The following is a 19,260-nucleotide window of genomic DNA, read 5'->3' on the forward strand; positions in this document are numbered from 1 at the left end:
CACTGCACCTGCACGAGATCGAAATCTTCATTCAAGCGTTAAGCTGACGTAAACACCTTGAGCAGTGTTGGGATGGGTTTTTAATTACGTCCACCATCGGCACTCACTAGCTTGTGTTTGACTGTCGAGTCAGCTATTCGTCAGTGCAAAACTGTGTCATACCTTCGGCAAAGGGTGAGCCACGAAAACCCGTAACAACCGTTTAATGACCACCATCATTATAGCAATTCGCACCAATTACGTGCTAATGTTTCGTTCGCCGGAAGTGCGTTTACGTGTTAAACATTCGACCGGCCATCGCGTTTCAACGGCTGATGGGCATTCATTTAATACTGCCGGTGTTTTGCCACGGCTCGCGGACAGACTACCATCGACAGGGACACTTGGTTATTGATCATAATTTGCATGTTTTATCGTGTGCGGTACTGGTTGGATGGTAAATAAGAGGATTCGTTGGAAGTTCTTCGCTAATGGGCTTTTGCTAGTGCTGTATGGCGCCAAAAAGTATGCAATTAAATGGTTTGTTTTAGTAAATGAGCTGGAGTACGAGGAATTGGCAGATACCACATTTTATTGCTGTTTATTTATTTATTTATTTACGAGTTCATTTATAGATTCGGTAAACATTGCCTTGTAAGTATCTTAAAGTAAAAACTCAATTATATTAATAAGTGTAGCAACGAACAAGAAGGTTTACGATTCGAACAAGACCATAAGCTAGTCTAGATAAAATTAATAGTTTAGTGCCAGTTAAACAACGGATAACCCAAATTAAATCTAAGAGCCATGGCCTTCATTGGGTCATTCTCACTGAATGGGTTTCTTCGTAAGTAATTTCTGAATGGTCTATAATTATGGAAAATTCTAGGAGGGTTGACTATATTGAATAACTCGACTCATCATCGAGTCATAAATTTAGACATAAATTAGCATCGGGCGTTACTAGCAAGTGTATTCTTTTTTTATCAGAATCATTTCTGGTTGTTCATACACTAGACGAAGGATACCAAACAACTGATCTGAAATGAAAAAATATATACATAATATAATATAATATTAATAGACAAGGTTTTAAATTTTCTAAACAAATGCCAAATTAATCCTAGTATTTTGATATCTTGGCCTCAAATATCATAATATTGCTTAAGACTAACATATATTTAAACTTCGTTACTTCTGTACCTGTTGCAGAAAAAAATCGGCATCTGATCGTTGCACAACAAAGACAGTGCATTGATCAAGACGAAACAGACTAACATCATCATCGTAGACTAAACATTCAGCCTCATTTAACATTTTTCAGTTCCCTTAGGGGCATAGAAAATATTTTTATTTAAAACCTAAACTGGATCTAAGTCCAGTACGCTTAACTAGAAGTGTCCTGTCCGATTCACTGTTCGTTTAAAATGTTTCTATTCACTTGACGTTTAAGCTGAAACTGTGCTATCTCTTCCTTGATCGGCCCCTTTTTGTTTGTATGGACTGTCACGTTGGAGTGTAACGTTGTTGATGTAGGGTGAGATCAGAAAAGGCCGCAGTTTGAGGAATACCAGAAGAACAATCAAATTTACATGAAGATGCGTTATTAAACTGCAAGCGGTAAATACGACCTTTGAGGTAGGAACTCAACCAATTTACCAGAGATGCAAAGAATCCAAGTCGAGCAAGCTTAGTTAACAACAACCGGTGGTTCACATATTAACAGCGCACAGTGTGTTTTTAAAAAGATCGTTAGGTTACCATAAATTCAGGAATTTCAGTTTGAATACACAATCAATTGAAATTTCATTATAAAATGCAATGATTCCTTGGAATTATTTATTTATATATGAGTTCAACGGTTCCCAGCCGTAGTGTCAACTCCTTGGAATTAAATGACGGGATACTCTTGGCTTGGGTGTCTACAGCTCATAAATATGTGCAGTTACGTTGCTTGTTTCATCTTTGGTGACATATTAAATTTTTCTTTTTGACTCTATAACCTCGAGAAGCATTGACCGGTCATAACTAGCATGCTTGACATGGTTAAAGCTCACAACTGGCTAGTGAGTCTCGCGCGCAAAGAGATGGTCCGAATCGAATCCAAAGTCCAGTCCTGCCTAGCGAAGGACGCCGCTACCGTTACTATCGTGAACGCCTAAAGGTATGAAATTATTAAATAAATTTTACATATTGGTGAACACAGCAATTCAATTGGTCTGTCTCGGATATTCATTCATTTTTTATGGTTCATGAAAGAGTTCTATTTAAATTTAAATTTAAAGGATTCATTCTGTTTATCGAACTTCGAAACATTACAAAATGTACAACTTAAGCAGAGAAGCAGCAAGTTTCGAGCTAAATTCATTAAATTACAGCTTGTCCATTGCTAACATTTGTCTTTCGCAAAGCAGTGAAAAAGCCCATCCATTTTCTCCATTCCCAGATTGAATTAAAACAATGTTTCGCTTAATGTATCTCCGCCCAAGAAAAATCATTACAGCAATCAGCAGCATATTGGCGTATTGGACGTGGCGTGGGGTTAATGCTGTGAACTATTACAGGCTGGCCTTAAACAGATTACAACGAAATTAATATGCCCACGAGCCGAGTGCGAGTTCTGCATCGGAAATGGAGCGAAATTGAAATTCACCGCTCATAATGAATTGAGTTTGGCTAATTTAGGGAAACCCTTTTTGCCACGACATTAGTTCCGCATCTTGGGGAGCTGCTGAAGGATGGACGGCAAAGGGATGAAAATAAATCGTAATCGTTGAATTCAATTAATATTCTTAATGTGCACCACACACACACACAGTAGTAGTTCGACCCTGTAGATGGACGCGATTGTATCGTAGCTCGTTGGTTGAGGCTAGGCTGTCAATAGACATTTTCCAAGTGAGAAAGCACAACGCGATGGCATGCAAATTAAACTTTTCCACAGCGTCCGGGTGTCCGGAGGGGAGGGTGGAGTACGTTTTTAGGCGAGTGAAAGTTTCAAAATCCCTTTTCGTTAGAACAATCGAGGTTCCTAAAACGTTCGACGGGCGCGTACTGTTGTGAACGTGGAGAAGACCGTTTTGTCTTTCATGGGTGCGCGCTTTGGGAAAGCTTCTCAGCTCGGATAGTTCCACGTTACAATTCCACAACCACACACATACGCACGCGCACACAAACTCATAGATACGCATACGCGACGCTTCTAAATGGGTTGCCTCTTGCACTGAACGTGGTGCACCGGGCGCACACGATAGCGAGAAGACGATCGTAAATTAAACCATTATAGCCTTTCTCGAGTCTCTAAATTGTTGGCTCCCTTACCATTTCCGACGGTGGGTGAATTGGGTGAAGGAAGTTCACCTCCACCTTCATTCATCCATCCCTGGGATACCCTAGAATATCGTTTTGCACATGGGTTACCATATCGTTTGGTGTCTCGGATTTTCAACCCCGGAAAAGGGTTGCGAAGGCCAAAACTTTTGCTCTCTCGCTCTGTGTGTGGTGGTGTGGGAATCGCAGTAAAATTTGGAAAATTACTGCGTAATGAATTTCAATGATTGTCCTCGGCGGTTTGCACACCCAACGTACGGGGAAGCCTGGCGCTTTGTCTGCCAACGACAGAAACGAGGGTGAGCTTCGGGTGAGAAGTGTAACGGGGAGCTTGGTTTCGGATTTGGATGCGATACGAAGCTTTCGCTTTTTCTGGTCCGACAATGCAAAAGTCAAAACAATACGAACCAGAATTTTTAGCCTTGAGTTTTTGGTTTTTGGCGACGAGGTGAAGGTGAAGAATCACAAGGCGTGGAATGCAACGGGCAAACCTCGAAGGCCAGAAACGGTGGTGTACCCAATTGCTTTTCTGACCGTTGGAACCACAGGCGAATGTTTGGTGAAAAATAGTGCCGATGGTTTTCGGGGATGCTAGACGTTTTGAGGTTGAATCAGAAGAACGCCACGGCTAGAGGGACAGACCGGCAGTCGTTTCTGCTCGACCAAGTGTATATAGAATGGAAAATATGAGCTTTGCGGTTGTGTCGCTTGAAGGAGATGGAAGCTCGTTTTTCATGGGCACAGTTTTGAGATTTCCGAACGGAGTTCAGAACTCATCGTTGAGCCTGGGTGATTTTTTGGAAAGTACGATTTTTATGTAGTTTTTATGTGGCATCGTTTTTATGAAATAGGTTTCGTTTAGGTGTGTAGAGGAAGCTTAAATTAGGTAAACGCCCAAAAGTATGCAATCGGAGAGCAAACTATTATTTAATTTCTGGTCAGTTTGGTATTTAATGAACACGTTGAACACCACGATAAAGACATAACTTTATAAATAAGCATCTCTGCACTCTGCCAACCACCACCATTGTGCAAAATCATTGTTTATCTCTATTTTAAATTTTCCGCAACTGTTCTATTAAAGAGATACGCATTGATAAAGTACATTTTTTGTTACTACTGCAGAGGACAATTAAATGATATTTTCCTGTCAAATTGAACCAATTCCTGTCAATTGAGAGATTTAAAGAGCCAAAATGACTCGCGTTTTAGTCAAAAGCATGCAGTGATGAATGCAGATGTGAATTTTGTATTCAGATTGTATTTAATAGTTTCAATGTTATTTTTCTTCAAGCCATTTAAACACACACATTAAAATTAGAACGATTTCTTTGCGACCTAATTAAGTTCAACAGAATTTCATTCCCAGTAGATAAATCATTTCGCAACAAGGTGCTGCTTAATATTTGGAGCAGCATCCAACACTTCCAGCCGTTATTTACAGGCACCCTTCAGTGTTAATTCGTCATCACATAAACAATCTTCCGTAGGCCCTCTTCATCAAGCTGCTTAGTAGAAAAGACGGCTGGCCCTTTTCGAGAGCAGGGACAGGGCCTTCGAAACATGGAATTAATCTTGATCTTTCGAACCAACGACAGCAGCCGCAGGAGCTGTGGAGGCTAGCAGCTGGTAAGCTTTCTTCCGGAAACATCTGTCACAATCAGACCATCCGTCTTGGCCGTACGGAAAGAAGCCTTTACCGTGAGATATACAATTCAACCCAGGTTTCTAGCTCTTTTTCCCATCGGTTGGATAGAGACGGTTGTCCAAAAGCTAACTTTGGTTCAGCGTTCTTGAGAGCTCCCGTTAGTGAAAGTGGCGCTAAACTTTGCCACTTCAAGCGTACCGGCACACGGTATCTTCCCCAAGGGGGTTTTTGCTGTTCAGACGCCTTTTCCAAAAGCGCTTTGGAGGTCTGTTGTGTTGGATGTGTGTCGAATCCGGCCACAGCATATGGTACACTAAATTTCTTAATTATGGATACTGTACTGTGGTGTCTTTATCCGGTGCTGTGCGCGCCGGTCACCGGTTGGTAAATGAAGACAAACATGCTGTCGGAAACAGTAACATTTAAATTAGTGTCGAGGGCTGTAAAACAGGAACCGGCTTGAGGGTGTCTCCCTTTGCCACGTCAACGATCTGCTTGCAGTGGTCTCGTGGATGCTTGAACACGCTCTGTTAAATCATTTTGCTCCAGGGAAGTGCTGCCTAGCCGTGTGCACAATGTTTATGGCGTGCGAAGTTCGTAAGCAAGTGAATATGAAAAAATTATGTCACTGACATGAACTCAGGAGATGCATAAAGAAAGGGGTAGAAATTGAAAGGCAGCATCGTGCAGGATGAATTGACAAAGATGCATCAATTAGAAATGGTTTCCTGCTGGCTTAATCCATTCAACATGTGTCACGGGGCAACCATTTTGCACCATCTTCGTCACTAAGGAGAGAAGAACAAACAGAACCGAGAGCAGACGACAAGTGATGCTTACATAGTTGTTCCAAAATATTCCAACCATGCATCGATGCAAAACATAGAACAGGGCACACCCATCTTCCGTACTGACAGCACGGACGAGCACGAGTCAATCTGAAAAGCGTATCCCTTCTGTGGTGGGAGTTCTGGAGTCTGGTACGAAGTCGCAACAAAACTGACATGACTCCATCACTATGTAGTCGATGATGGAACACGGTTTTCCATTTAACCGTGAGCGTACCCGTGCACGGGTGGGCTAGCCGTAGTGCTGTGGGATGTGATGCGATTACCGCAAACAAGCTGCATCATTTCACCGGGACATGCTTTCGATTATTAACGATGGCCGGTGTTGCTCGTTAGGCTGTCCGTTTTTCGTTGCAGCGTAGGTGGTGGCTGAGTAAAAATTGAAAGATGCTTTTAATTTAAAGCCGTCTTTCGGGTGACATGGTATAGATTTTAACTATACTGGGCAGCAAAAATAACGAAATTAGTATTTTCGGTGCCTGAATGTATGCAAACTGTGAAACATAATTCTTTTAGCACTATTGTTTTGTGACATAAAGCACGTTATATTTCCAAAAAGGGCACAACTCTTTGTATCATTGAAGATAAAATTGTTTTTCATGTTTTATTCGCCTCTTTTCTAGTCTGTTTGCTCTTGTGCTCAAAACACAATACTATTGGTGTAAAAGCAAAAGATAGGCGCTTCTTGTTTATGTTCCTAGCCACAATAAAACAACGATTGCTACAAATTACGGCATAAACATCGCTTCATAAATCAACGCACAAAAACACATAGAATTATGCACAATCATCGTACACTGGCTCTTGCTCTAGTGAACGAACTGGTTTCCGAGTGACCAAACTGACCGTTTGACGGAACCTTTGAACCTTCAGAAGAAGATGCGATGCGTGTGCTCGAAGCAAAGCATTAAGCACTTGGCTCTCGATTGCGTTACGTTATCTGTTTCAATATTTGGGTGTGCGCTTATTGCACGCGATCATAGATGCAGATTGTGGGTCACCGAAGAGAGGCGTAAAAGTGATAAGAACGAAAGACACTCGCATGTGATGTGTGTAAGTTATCACCTTGAGCCGGTGGGCCTGTTCATCCATTACGGCTGCTGTCAGAGTGTAAAGTCTACCATAACACAGACTGACGGGATAATGTTGTTGCTCAGTTGTTTTCGACTCGTCAGTCAGTGAGCAACGGGTGTTTGAAGAGTCATTTCTTCCTCATTGCGAGTGTTTCGTGCATGCTACTTATCTTCTATTAACAGTTCCCTACGGATGGTAGTCATAAGTAGATAACCAATTTTATTACAACGAAAATTAGGGTTCCTTCGGAAGAGTACTGTGAATCAAAATGTTGACCGGCGAAATGGTCCCTCTCATTCAGCTAGCACTGTTTGTGATTACTCTAGTCCCTCTTTTGAGATGGCTCAAAAAAAGGCTGCAACTGCAGAGTGTGATGGACAAAATACCCGGTCCCAAGGCTTACCCAGTGATTGGAACGATGCATTCCTTCATAGGAAAAAAGTCCGAAGGTACTTGTGAAAGCTTCGTTTCGTGAAAATTCTCAGCAATCGTTCTTATGTCTCGGAGAAAAAAAATTCTCACTGCAGAAATATTCTACATAATTGATCAACGCACCCGAACCTACCCGGGAATTCATCGCATCTGGAACGGCTCGACACCGGAGGTACGCATTAATAAGGCAGAGTACGTGGAAAAGCTCATCTCCTCCAGCCGGCACATCGAGAAGTCAACGATGTATAAATATCTCTCGGCCTGGCTCGGTCAGGGTCTGCTAACCTCAAAAGGTACCGGGTAAAAGAAAACCAGGCACTAAACAACTTCAACTTCAAGCAGCACTTCATTTCATCGCCATTTCGGGGCACAACCGAAATTTTCTCAACTTCGCAGATGATCGATGGTTTCAGCACCGACGGCTTATAACGCCCACGTTCCACTTCAACATACTGGACGGGTTCTGTGAGGTGTTTGCGGAGCATGGCCAGCTGCTGGTGGAGAAGCTGTCGGAAAGCGTCGCTAGTGGCAAGCAACCGATCAACGTGTACCCGTTCATCACGAAGGCAGCGCTGGATATCATTTGCGGTAAGCTTCCGGGTGGTTAGAATGGTTGGTTCTGATGAAGCTACTTACACGTCATGTTTTATTATTATTTTTCTGATACAGAGACGGCAATGGGTGTGAAGGTGAACGCACAAACTAGTGGCCAGGATAATCCGTACGTGGCGGCTGTGTATGAGTGAGTGTGCTTGGTGAGCTGCGGGGAGATGTGTTGGTGCGCGGGGAGAACTAAGATTAATGTACCTGATATACCTTCCTCAATCTCCGCAGCTTGAGCGCAATGATTCAGCACCGCATAGTAAGGCCCTGGCTTCATCCGGACTTTATCTGGAGTAGGTCGCGCGCTGGCCAACAGTACCACCGTGCCGTAGCGGAAGTGCACGGATACTCGAGCAAAGTACGTTGATGAAGCAGATATAGCATGTAACTAAAAACTCATTAAATGATGCAAATATCACTGTTACGCTTATATGGTGGTTAGGTGATACGAGAGCGTCGTGCCGAGTTGAAGCAACGGTCAGCGGCTGCAGGTAAGGTGGAAGAAATCGAGGGTGGCCGGAAGCGCCGACTCGCCTTTCTGGATATGCTGCTCGAAAGCACCGAGCAGAGCAACCTGCTCAGTGACGAGGATGTCCGGGAGGAGGTCGACACGTTTATGTTCGAGGTGAGTGACAACACCCCAGAACGAGACAGTTCTCAGCAGAATGGCGAACATTCGGTGATCCATTTGTGTGCTCATGTTTCTTTATCTGTTTACCTTCCTCCTCCAACGCTCAACACTGGGTCACCCTCGCACCCCAAAAAATTCACACGCACCGAAACACGCAGGGACACGATACGACAACCGCTGGCATGTGTTGGGCGTTGTTTCTGCTCGCACTTCATCCGGAAATTCAGCATCAGGTTCAGCAGGAAATTGATTCGATCTTTGACGGTGACTCGGACCGGGCACCGTCGATGCGGGACCTAAACGAGATGAAGCTGCTCGAACGGTGCCTCAAGGAGACATTGCGGCTGTACCCATCTGTGTCCTTTTTCGGTCGCACACTGAGCGAAGACATCCAGTTCGGCGGTTATCACGTCCCGGCTGGTACGATTGTCGGTGTGCATGCGTACCACGTGCATCGGGACGAGCGGTAAGTTGGGTTGTGGGCGAGATGGCAATAAAACGCCAGTGCAAAACTTTCATGCAAACCCCTCGCACACACACACATAATTGCGTAGGTTCTTTCCCGATGCGGAAAAATTCGACCCGGACCGATTCCTGCCGGAGCAGACGGAAACCCGACACCCGTACGCGTACATCCCGTTCAGTGCGGGACCACGGAACTGCATCGGTCAGAAGTTTGCAATGCTCGAGGAGAAGAGCGTCGTATCGTCCATCTTGCGTCGGTTTACGGTCCGGTCGGCGAGGACACGCACGGAACAGTTGATCCAGCACGAGCTCATCACACGGCCGAAGGATGGAATTTCGTTGTACTTTGAGCCGAGAAGCGGTGTGAAGACTGGTAGGCAGGGCTAGTTGCGTCGGACAGATAGGTTTGGTAGAACAATAGAATGTTTGTGGTGGTGAGTAATGGGAGTGAATGGTTCGTAGGATCACGGGATCAAAACTTGATTTTGAAGTAGAAATAAAGGCTTGCATAAGTTAATGTAGCACGTTTGAAGCCAGAATTTACTGGAATGTGTATTCGAAAGAATGCTTTTTAGAGTCTTGTGTACCGTTTGAATGAAATTTTGATTCATAGAGATAGAAGCACATTACACATACATTACTGTTTTACATAATTGTGTAGCTTTCATCGTGAAATCGTCAAAACTATTGCAAATATTACCATTCCTCCTTACGTAAGACTAACTTTCTGGCTTTGGGTAAACTAAGTCAAGGCAGTCAGTTTGCCAGACCGGGTTCTGTTCAAGTTGTAGAGCCAAAGAAGAAGAAAAAAAGAGTAAAATTGGAATTTTTTATCCACTTCGATGAGTACCTGTACTACTTATCTATCCTTTGATGAATTTAAACATCGAGCATCAAACATCAGAAATCATCGACAGCAAATTGGTCCCATTTGCGAAAGCCTAGAAATTTCGTCATCCATGAATCCATTATTGAATATTTTTATCAACTATATTAATAAATTTTTCATTTCCATGCGTAATGGTGCATCGATTCTTTGTCTATTTATTTGACTATTTATCATTATTATTTTTTTAAAATAATTATCCCGGAAGTAAGCATTTCGTCAATCAAAATTTCTGAGACATTCTATGGAGCTTAATCTTGGGGAGGCATCGTTATGACTTTCTCACCTTATGGCCCGCCGTTGGAAGTACCCTCGACAAAGTAAGGAGTGAACTTTTATCTCACATTACTTTGATAATATCTTGAACTTTTTATGTAAGCTAACGATAGCTGGATAACTGGTTTGATAATAAATGAATAAATGAATTACAAAAAAAATCTCTCTTGAAGAATTCTCGTGTGAGACCGCCATCGCCATTTTATTTATAAATTATCCGCAGTTTATATAGTATATACGACTTTATATTATTACGGCTTATCACCGTATTGTGGTGACTATTTGCAATAAAAAAAATATTGACAAGGCATTTCCTCCATGTTATTTGCCGTATCCTGGGCATACTCGGTTATAGCAGAGTTGTAAGAGGGTAAGTGCTGCTGATGATGATATAAAGGTGATTTTTTTTGGACCGGTGCTACTGCAAACTTTTTGTTTTATTTCTAACTATTTCTTTTACTTTATATTCTACTGAAATTTGTTATTGTTGTTTGTTAGGTGATCATAACTTTAAACTACAGAACAATAACAAACCATCGTGTTTTACTTAGTTTTATCGGATTAGCCTTCATTTATGTAATCCGTGCAACTAAAATAACTTAACTAATGAGCTGGATTCATGGTTAAATGTATTGTTAACATTAAGAGTAAATCTTTGTCACCCTTCTGTTTTGTCATGTATGTTTTCTATTTTTCCAAACAATAATTTCAATTTTATTAAGCATGTGAAAAAAACATTCTCATGCCATCGAGCGCAAAACTTGTGCCCGATATTGACATAATTGATCAAACTGTTAAGTTAAAACGTAGACACTGTTGTCAACCGACCCCAGGACCCAGCTCACTGTCCCGTGACAACTTAGTAACCCCCATTACAACTCAGCACTGTAAAAGAACTGTTTTGCAAACATTCGAAGTCCTCTACCATTTTCATCCCACTCAAGGAAAGTTTCCTATTACGCTTGGCAAAAGAAATGGTACGCATACGAAAAAAAAATAATACAAAATACATAAACATTGAACTACATTTTGATTTCCACTTCCTGCTTCGGAACTCACTCAGGAAGCTTGCTGTTTCCTGGAAAAGTATCGTTTTCCTCCCGGCAGGAAGTGGAAAGTTTGTGGCTGTCGTTCTGCACGCTGATTACGATGACAGCATCGATGAAATTGGATGTCGCGAAGGGAGGGGGGGGGGGGGAGGGTGTAAAAGTGCATTACTGTGTGTGTATACTATAGATGTCACGGGATGCAGTAAAGTGTGACCAAATACCACTCGAAACTTGTGCATGATTTGCTTTCCTTTTCTCAGTTTGTTTACTGCTGAAATTGCACGAGAGAATTGATGCAGAAATCATCACCAAGGCGAATGAATAATGTACGCTTTATAGTTTCGCTACAAAGAATGGAGCGAATGGTAGTTATTTGTGCGAGAAAATTCGTCCATTGTAATGCCCGGGGAATGTGCGATATTGTTAAGTAATCTGAATGTCTGCATTGAGTAATGGTCGGTTGGACGTCACATTCTTCTCCTCCAACCATCGGAATCAATCTCGGTTGATTGTGGGATGAACACTTGAAGTAAGTGATAAGTCTCCATTAATTTTATTGCTATTTCCTGTTCCCTTTCCGTCCCCGTCAAAGCCCTTAAACTGGGGATTCTTTCATTTTTTGTTCTTCAGCAGTATAGTCCATCAATCCGAGTTTCCGGGCGACGTGCGTAACATCTTTGAGATGTTCGACGGGGAAGAAATAGTGTGAGAATAAAAAAAAAAAAATGGATGAAAGTACATCTAAAAGCTTTGGTAGGCCTGGTCGGTATGACTTGAATCTGGATCACCTTTCCTGTCCGTTTCTTGCATGCCACGCGTCTGCATGCTCTAAATAAGCGTGTGATACGTTAGTCATGGCTACGATTAGGGAAGATAAACGATTGCTCGTTGGAATAATGTTTATTCTGATCGTCTTCCCAAACCCTAGACACTAGTGGATGAGACAAGGGCAAAAAGCAACAAGAGGGGGGGGGGGGGGAAGATGATTAAGGTTGGCTGGGTGGAAGCATCTATATGCAGTACCCGGTTGTGACGAACCAAAAATGGATTGGGATGGTACACCGGTAGCCGGCTTCGAACAATCGGACCAGATAATGCTACTCCGTCTCTCTGAGCCATTTTTGCACAAAATCCATCGAAATGGACGGTATCATTCGTCATTGGATAATTAATGATGCGTGACGCCATGTGCTTGAGCGATGAGGGTGCTCTATACCCTTTTGTGCGTTCCAGTGTGGACGGTAGTTCGGCGTGAGTATCCGAGCATTAATCGAGACTTGGGGCTTCTATTATTTGCAAGTAATAAGAAACTTGATTTGTGGCAACCACTATAAAGAACGGGGTTTGGGGGCGTTGTTCGTCGAACCGGTTGAGAAAGTACTTGTATGTTTGTCTGTGTTTCACAGAGAGCTATCAAGGAATTCGAATGTTAGGGAAAAGTACCATAACATGCCAGTGTCCACAGGCTGAAACTATGGTTTCCTGCCTAGCTATGATTATCCGTCAATTAGCCCAAAAAAGAAATTACTGTGACGCACCATGTAATAAGACAATACTATGTTGTTAAGTGGTAAAATTGAAGATTTCATATCGTTACTCAACTAATCGATTTAGTTGTTTGTCTTCTTCTTCACACTAGCCACCGACGAAGGACTACAGACTGACCGACCGAACGTCATCTTCAGCGACAGTGCCAGTGTTCTGGCTGCCCTGGAACACGGCAACTCCAAAGACCCCCACGTCCAGCTCCTAGACTCCATACCTGCATCGCCGACAATCGTTTTCTGTTGGATTCCGGGTCATTCCGGAATCAACGGAAACGAGCCGTCAGCTCCGTCCTGACGAACCATACAACACCCTTTCACACCGTGATGCCATCCGCTTAACCAACACCATCATCTCCCAACACTGGAACTCCACATGGGATAACGTAGACCTCAGCAACAAACTCCGTCCTATCAAGAACAACACCTATTCATGGGAAAATACTGAATCCAGCCACATCCAACGAGTCCTTTCCCGCCTTCGTATAGGTCATACCCGCCTTACGCGCTCCTACCTCCTAGAAAAATCCAGTCCTCTGCAGTTTCTTTGGTGTTGACATCACCGTCCGCTACATGCTCACCGATTGCCATGGATACACGACACACCGAGCCACCTGTCAACTAGAAACTGATTTAACGACAATCCTATCACCCGACAAACTCCAGTAGAACCGCCTCATTAGATTTTTACGCATCAGTTATTTATACAAAGACATTTAAGCAATAGTTTAAACCTATCCGATACCATATGTCATAATAGTTTCCTTAGTTTTATAGGCAATAGTTTTCAATAATATTTAAGCCACATATGCCATAGTTTTGTACGAGATTAAACCATCCTTTTTTAATACAGTAGAGAGGCGAATCTAGTCTCTAAGACTCAAAGCCTCTATAAATAAACGAAATAAAAATAAATAAAATTCTTCTTCTTCAGCTCTATATTTACTATATCTGACAAGAAAGACCTGGCTTACCTTGTGGTGCTACATAATACCCGTAGTTGAACAGTCAGGACGGGAATCGATACCTGAGCCTGCGGTGTAAAAACACAGCTTAAATTTTTAAATATATCTCATTAACGAAATATTAAACGTTTCATAATCTTTTGTATAATCAATTTTTGGCAAAACAAAACATTACAGACAATACGACACTGGACCGTCATGATTAATTATAAAATCTTACAGAACTACCAATTTGATTTGGAGCATCTATGGTCAAACTATTGACGAGTTTTTGAGTGAATCGCATTCAACTAATAAGATCAGTGGATTATTTATTTATTTATTAATACTAAGGACAGCTTCATGTTTTATTGTCAACACCGTCTGGGATGATTAAATTAAAGAACATTATTGATAAGACCGTCCGTCCTTTACTTTAGGTCATCATCGCATTCACGAAAGATCGGCGAGTTTTTTTCCCGCACCAGCAACAGCGACTTCCAACTTCTCTTGATCATAAGTCGGTCTGCCAGTTTTGGGTTTCGGAATCGCATATTTCAGGCCGGTATTCGATACGACTGGTGCAATGACTCTGTGGAGGGGAACCACCGCATTCTTGAGTAACTCAGGGATTGGTAGTTTATCCACGTGAATGTAACGTGTGCCACTAGGGCTTATACTTATGTCAAACCGAGCGGTGATGTCAAACCGAAACAGGTAGAGGTTGCTGTTAGTTACAACTTTTGAGGAAAAAGAAATTCTTTTATGTTTGGTGAAAGGGGACAGAAATGGGGTGGAGTAAATGGACCAAAAAGGCTCATGTTAAAGATCTTTGGAAAACAAAATAGTTGTGTTAAAGAGCTTTAAGGATATTTAGTTTGGCGAAGCATTATTCTGTGAGCGTTACACGAGTTATCGAACAATCTTCAGAAAAACTGATTTTATTTCGTTTGGTAGGGAAAAATGTGTGACCAGATTTCTCGTTTGAATTTGACAATAGCACTGACAAGCTGTGTATAGATGATCTTCAGATAGATGGAGGGTTTAGTTTTTGTACCGCTGCTGAATGTTTCATGAGTTAAAGGCAGCACACATACCCATTTGAATGAGTTGGCACAAATCTCTGCTAGCGTACGACCCGGCACCTGCATCCTGCAGTCCGTTGTAGATTGCATTCCCTACGAAAGCATCTACCACAGCAGTACGGAGGGCAACGGAGAAAACAAAAACGACCTTCCATTTACAACCTCCCGAAAGAGAATGTCAGCATCACTTCCTTCTTGTACCTTTTTTGTTTTGTTTGGTCTTGTGGATCCCGGACGTTCGATAAAAGTTCATTTCGTTGTGGGAACAATGGAAATTAAAGTTTTTCCTCGCATCAGTGTAGAGTGTTATGTATGTGTGTGTGTGTGTGTGTGTGTGTGTGTGTGTGTGTGTGTGTATGTGAGCGAGATCTGCTTCAAAAGTCGACCACGACTCGTTCCAATATTTCACCTGCCGGTCCTGAAGGTTGAGAATGTCATCTGCATGGGGTATAAGGTAGGGCATGTTGCTCAAGGGCGCGGTACAAGGTAGGAATTAAACGCTCTCAACACTACCAACACTGGAGCATAAAGCGAAGCATGAAAACCGAACCTTAGCAAGGGAAAACTTGTATATATGGGAGGATATTTAAGGGAGAACTTTTTTTCTTCCTACAGCAAGTAAGTGTGCTTGGAGCTGTTGTTGTTTTGTGTAAAAGTTTCACCAAGCTTACGAGGCAGCATGCAGGATTAACTTCTGGCAAAGGGTAGCCAGGTAAAACATAAATATCCTGTGGTTTTTGAGTGGTAGAAATATGTTTTGCAATAAACATGCTCACCGTTTAGGGGTTTGAGTGTTGTCTGCATTTGATGATATTGTCACCGGCACCACACAATACCCAACAACGTTATCTGCTTCATTACGTTTCTCCGGGCGTGTTTGAGGTCAAGATTTATTTCATTTATTTCTCGCTTGAGATGAAGATGTTTGTGTGTATATATATTTTTTTAATCATATTAAAAGCCCCAACGTCCTCAACGTACAAAATCATTTCAAATAGTTCTTCCTGTGCTTTCGCTTCATGATTTAAAACGAATAGCTAGTTTCCCTGCTGTAAATACATCGTTCGCAAACGACACATACCAAGCATGGTACATACCTTACATATCGCGCTTTCCGTGCTAGGAAATCTCCCCTCTTTGGTTTCCTTCACTTCCATTCTGGGTAATAAAAGGTAAACGCGGGTGGGTGATGGTGTTTTGCCTTCCACGGCACGACAAAAACTAATTTCGTTTCATCTCACAATTTAGCGCAGCAATGTGCAGCATGTCGTTTCCATTAGAGGCGTTGCACCGTGTTGCAACACACACGCAAACACAAACACACACAAACAAGTACACTCGGTGTGTAAAGCTTCAAATGCAGTAAGATACACCACACGCGGTTTTGTGTGCTTGTGAGTGGAAATTTAATAGCGTAAAATGAGGTAAGCTGCAACCCACCAGGTTTCCGTCCCGTGACACAAGGTTGCAACACGATTGCATACATTTAGGCGGTGGGACGATGTAAAATACACGCTGTGTAGGACTTGCAGGAAGGAGAGAGTTCACCGTAGAGGGGACGAATAATTTCGGAATTGGCGTTACATTAGATGTGCAATTTAATTCATCACCCGTTCAGCGTACAGCGGAATGAATTATTCAGCACACACAGAACAGGATTATTGTGGGACACCGCAGCATGTCTTCGCGCAGTGGGATGTTACATTATACCTGAGGTTGGTTTACTTTTTGAAGCGATCAAAGGTTTTTTTTTGTTTTTGGAAGGCTAATAATATTATTCGTTGAATGGTTTGTTGGCAAAGTATTAAAAAGGTGCGAATTTATTAACTAGAAATTGGGTTGTACAAGCTGGATAGGAAAATTGTAGAGCTTGATTTTAGATATGAAGAGGCCCTTGTGCTACTGTATCGTAGATGATGTTCAAAGAACTTGAGCGTCGGCACAAGTACGGCTGGATGTCAATATATCACAGAGAGCAGTGGGCGCTGAATTCGCAGAAGAATACAATAGCCTCACTAGTGCATATTGGTCGAACCCGAGTATTTCTTGTCTCAGTACTACGATGCTGTCCTCGTTAGAGCCACATTATGGATGGTTACTTTAGTTGTGTTCCTTTCAAATATTTGCTGGTAGGCATTCAAGTATGCAAGTCATCGTTCGTACGCATGATGAACAGTCAAAAGCAGAAAATGATACAGTGAGCTTTGATAGTTGCAGGAAATGCAGGACTAACTTTACTCTATCTTTCAGTTGAAGAAGGAACACGAACTGACGTAGGACGCCAAAGGTTACAAAAGTGGCAGTGAGTTTGAAGAGAACAAGCTCAGGGAATTCTATTGAAAATGTGGTTTTGTTGGTGTCCGATATGATCAGAGCATTGCTTGCTCTGTTATGTTCTCAAGTTCATGATTAATTGTTTTATTAAAGAGACCATTTGTCCCTCAATATCTAACATCTTCTAAACGATTTTAATTGTAGTTCTTTTATACCTGACGATCATGCACAACCACAACACATAAAAGAGGTAAAACGAGTCAAGTTTTATTCCTCACAAACTATCATATTTTAGGTCCCGAATCCAGTCCATAGAATATCAAAGATGATAAATTACACCAGGCAATCGCGGTAAGAAATTGGCGTGAGTTTTGTTAGTGGTAATTTTTAGAAACAGAAATAGCAGCCTAAGGAAATTTCGAAGAGAAAGTTTTTAGGCAACAATTTAAAGTAGACCACTTACTGTCACAAATTAAAATTCCGAATAAGCGGACTCTAAAGCTGCATCATACTTAAACAGTACGATTAAAAGCAAAAGACTATTATTAAATCAATCAGAAATAGCTAAAACCACATACAACCACATCTTCTTCTTGCTTTAACGACCTTCTAGGTCACGCCGGCCATGGAATGGCTTACTAGACTTGCCGATATCATGTAGTTGGACAGTCAGTTCTCGCTACGGGGGAACGGTTCGGATGTGATTTGAACCTAGGACCTGCCGTATTAAGACCGGCGCCAGTGTCGCCTATATGACCGCTCTAAATCCAAATCCCGGGGAGACCGAATATTATTACGAAAGAACATAATGCTCACATTAAATCTGGAAGCACAGGTCAACTAAGTTCACGGGACTTAGGGAGTAATTGATCTGGCAGCCTCGCGATATTAAGTTTTCGTCAGACAAGCATTCCACTGTGCTATCAATCCTACATGGTGCCAAAAGTGATGAAGTTGAAAAGGTTAATCTGAAATTAGAATTGCAACTTGTTTTGACTTCAAGAAAGATTATACTAAATGTCAACATAAAATGCTATTCATAGCAGTTAGAAAAAAGATCGCACCTTAACTAAAAACGCAGATTGGATTATGCACTAACTCGCTTATCTGAACCTATAAGAGCATCCTTTACCCCGTGGATGGGTTTTATACAAATATTATAATTATCTTCCACTGATTCTTAATCCGCACGATGGTCCTACAATTTAGTTCCGATTCCATTCAAATCGCAATCAATTTGCATAGGCAATCGTTTCCCGCATGGGCTGCGTGGGTTAGGCGGAAATTCCATCCCATCCATCCCACCGCTCCCTTTTATCCGGTTTTACACGGGCACCATTTGGTGAAGCTTAAATTTTAATCCTTCCCTCTCGTTCGCTCGTTCCGGGTTTACGGTTCACCGGTTGGAAGCGCTTCAATGAATGAAAATTGATTGATAAGCGGCCGAAAGTTTCCGTTCTTGCCTTCGCGCTAGAGACACGGAGGCTGGATGCAACAAATCCTTCCACGCCGGACATCATCGCCGGCGCGGCTTTATTGGTGGGAGCAGCTTACAAAGCTCCGGGATTTACATACATTTGTAAAATTTGAATAAATCACACCGAGATCACGGTGGATGAATGGACGGATGGATGGAGCTGTGTCCATAAAAAGGTTGCTCCACAGTCACAGGTTCTAAGCTGAAAGCGAACTGCGAGAGACACTGAGGGCAAAAAAAGCACTCTACCGTATCAACAGCAATTGAAGGAAAGACACCACAAAAGCTGGAAAAGCCAACACGCGAGATGAGATGGAGAGCAGGAAGCGAAAAGGGAAAAACGGGTCAGAAAACTGGTTCGGTTCTGCAATGGTCGTCATAACGCGTCAAGATCTTGAGGCATTCTAAGATACGCCCGAAGATTGTCAGTGGCAAATCACCATAAAGAAGCTGGGATTGAGGGCGAACCATTACAAGGAAAAATGCCAAAGCTATAACAGATTAACGTTTACCGTTTCTACGTTCTGTATCCACATGCAAAATAAATGTTACTTTTTGGGGAACTCAACCCGTGCGTCAAGGGTTTTTCATTAACCTTCACCGTATTTTAGTCCTGAGCCCTGAGCGAGCGGTTTGGGCGGAAAAGAAGCTTATCTGGAATTTGAAAGATGAAGCAGGATGATTTAAAAGTAAGGTATATTGACATTTATGGGTA

General features: G+C 42.2%; 3 protein-coding genes across 3 annotated transcripts in view; 2 read left to right on the forward strand and 1 right to left on the reverse strand.

Moving 5' to 3' along the window:
- The window catches only part of LOC126564886 (geranylgeranyl transferase type-1 subunit beta), a 322,137-nt gene that overhangs the window by 203,661 nt on the left and 99,216 nt on the right, over window positions 1-19,260 (forward strand). The gene's annotated exons all lie outside the window — the stretch shown is intronic.
- The window catches only part of LOC126565490 (uncharacterized), a 500,287-nt gene continuing 484,696 nt past the window's right edge, over window positions 3,670-19,260 (reverse strand). The window contains exon 2 of the mRNA XM_050222672.1: window positions 3,670-3,681. The gene's annotated coding sequence lies outside the window, so the exon portion shown is untranslated. The remainder of the gene's footprint in view (window positions 3,682-19,260) is intronic.
- LOC126564509 (cytochrome P450 4C1-like) lies at window positions 7,148-9,397 on the forward strand. Its single transcript, XM_050221575.1, has 8 exons — window positions 7,148-7,328; window positions 7,407-7,604; window positions 7,708-7,899; window positions 7,981-8,053; window positions 8,146-8,272; window positions 8,357-8,539; window positions 8,704-9,011; window positions 9,100-9,397. The coding sequence occupies exons 1-8, from the start codon at window positions 7,148-7,150 to the stop codon at window positions 9,395-9,397; spliced, it is 1,560 nt and encodes a 519-aa protein (XP_050077532.1).

Source organism: Anopheles maculipalpis, chromosome 3RL (assembly GCF_943734695.1).
Source record: "Anopheles maculipalpis chromosome 3RL, idAnoMacuDA_375_x, whole genome shotgun sequence".
In the NCBI taxonomy this organism is placed as follows: Eukaryota; Metazoa; Arthropoda; class Insecta; order Diptera; family Culicidae; genus Anopheles; species Anopheles maculipalpis.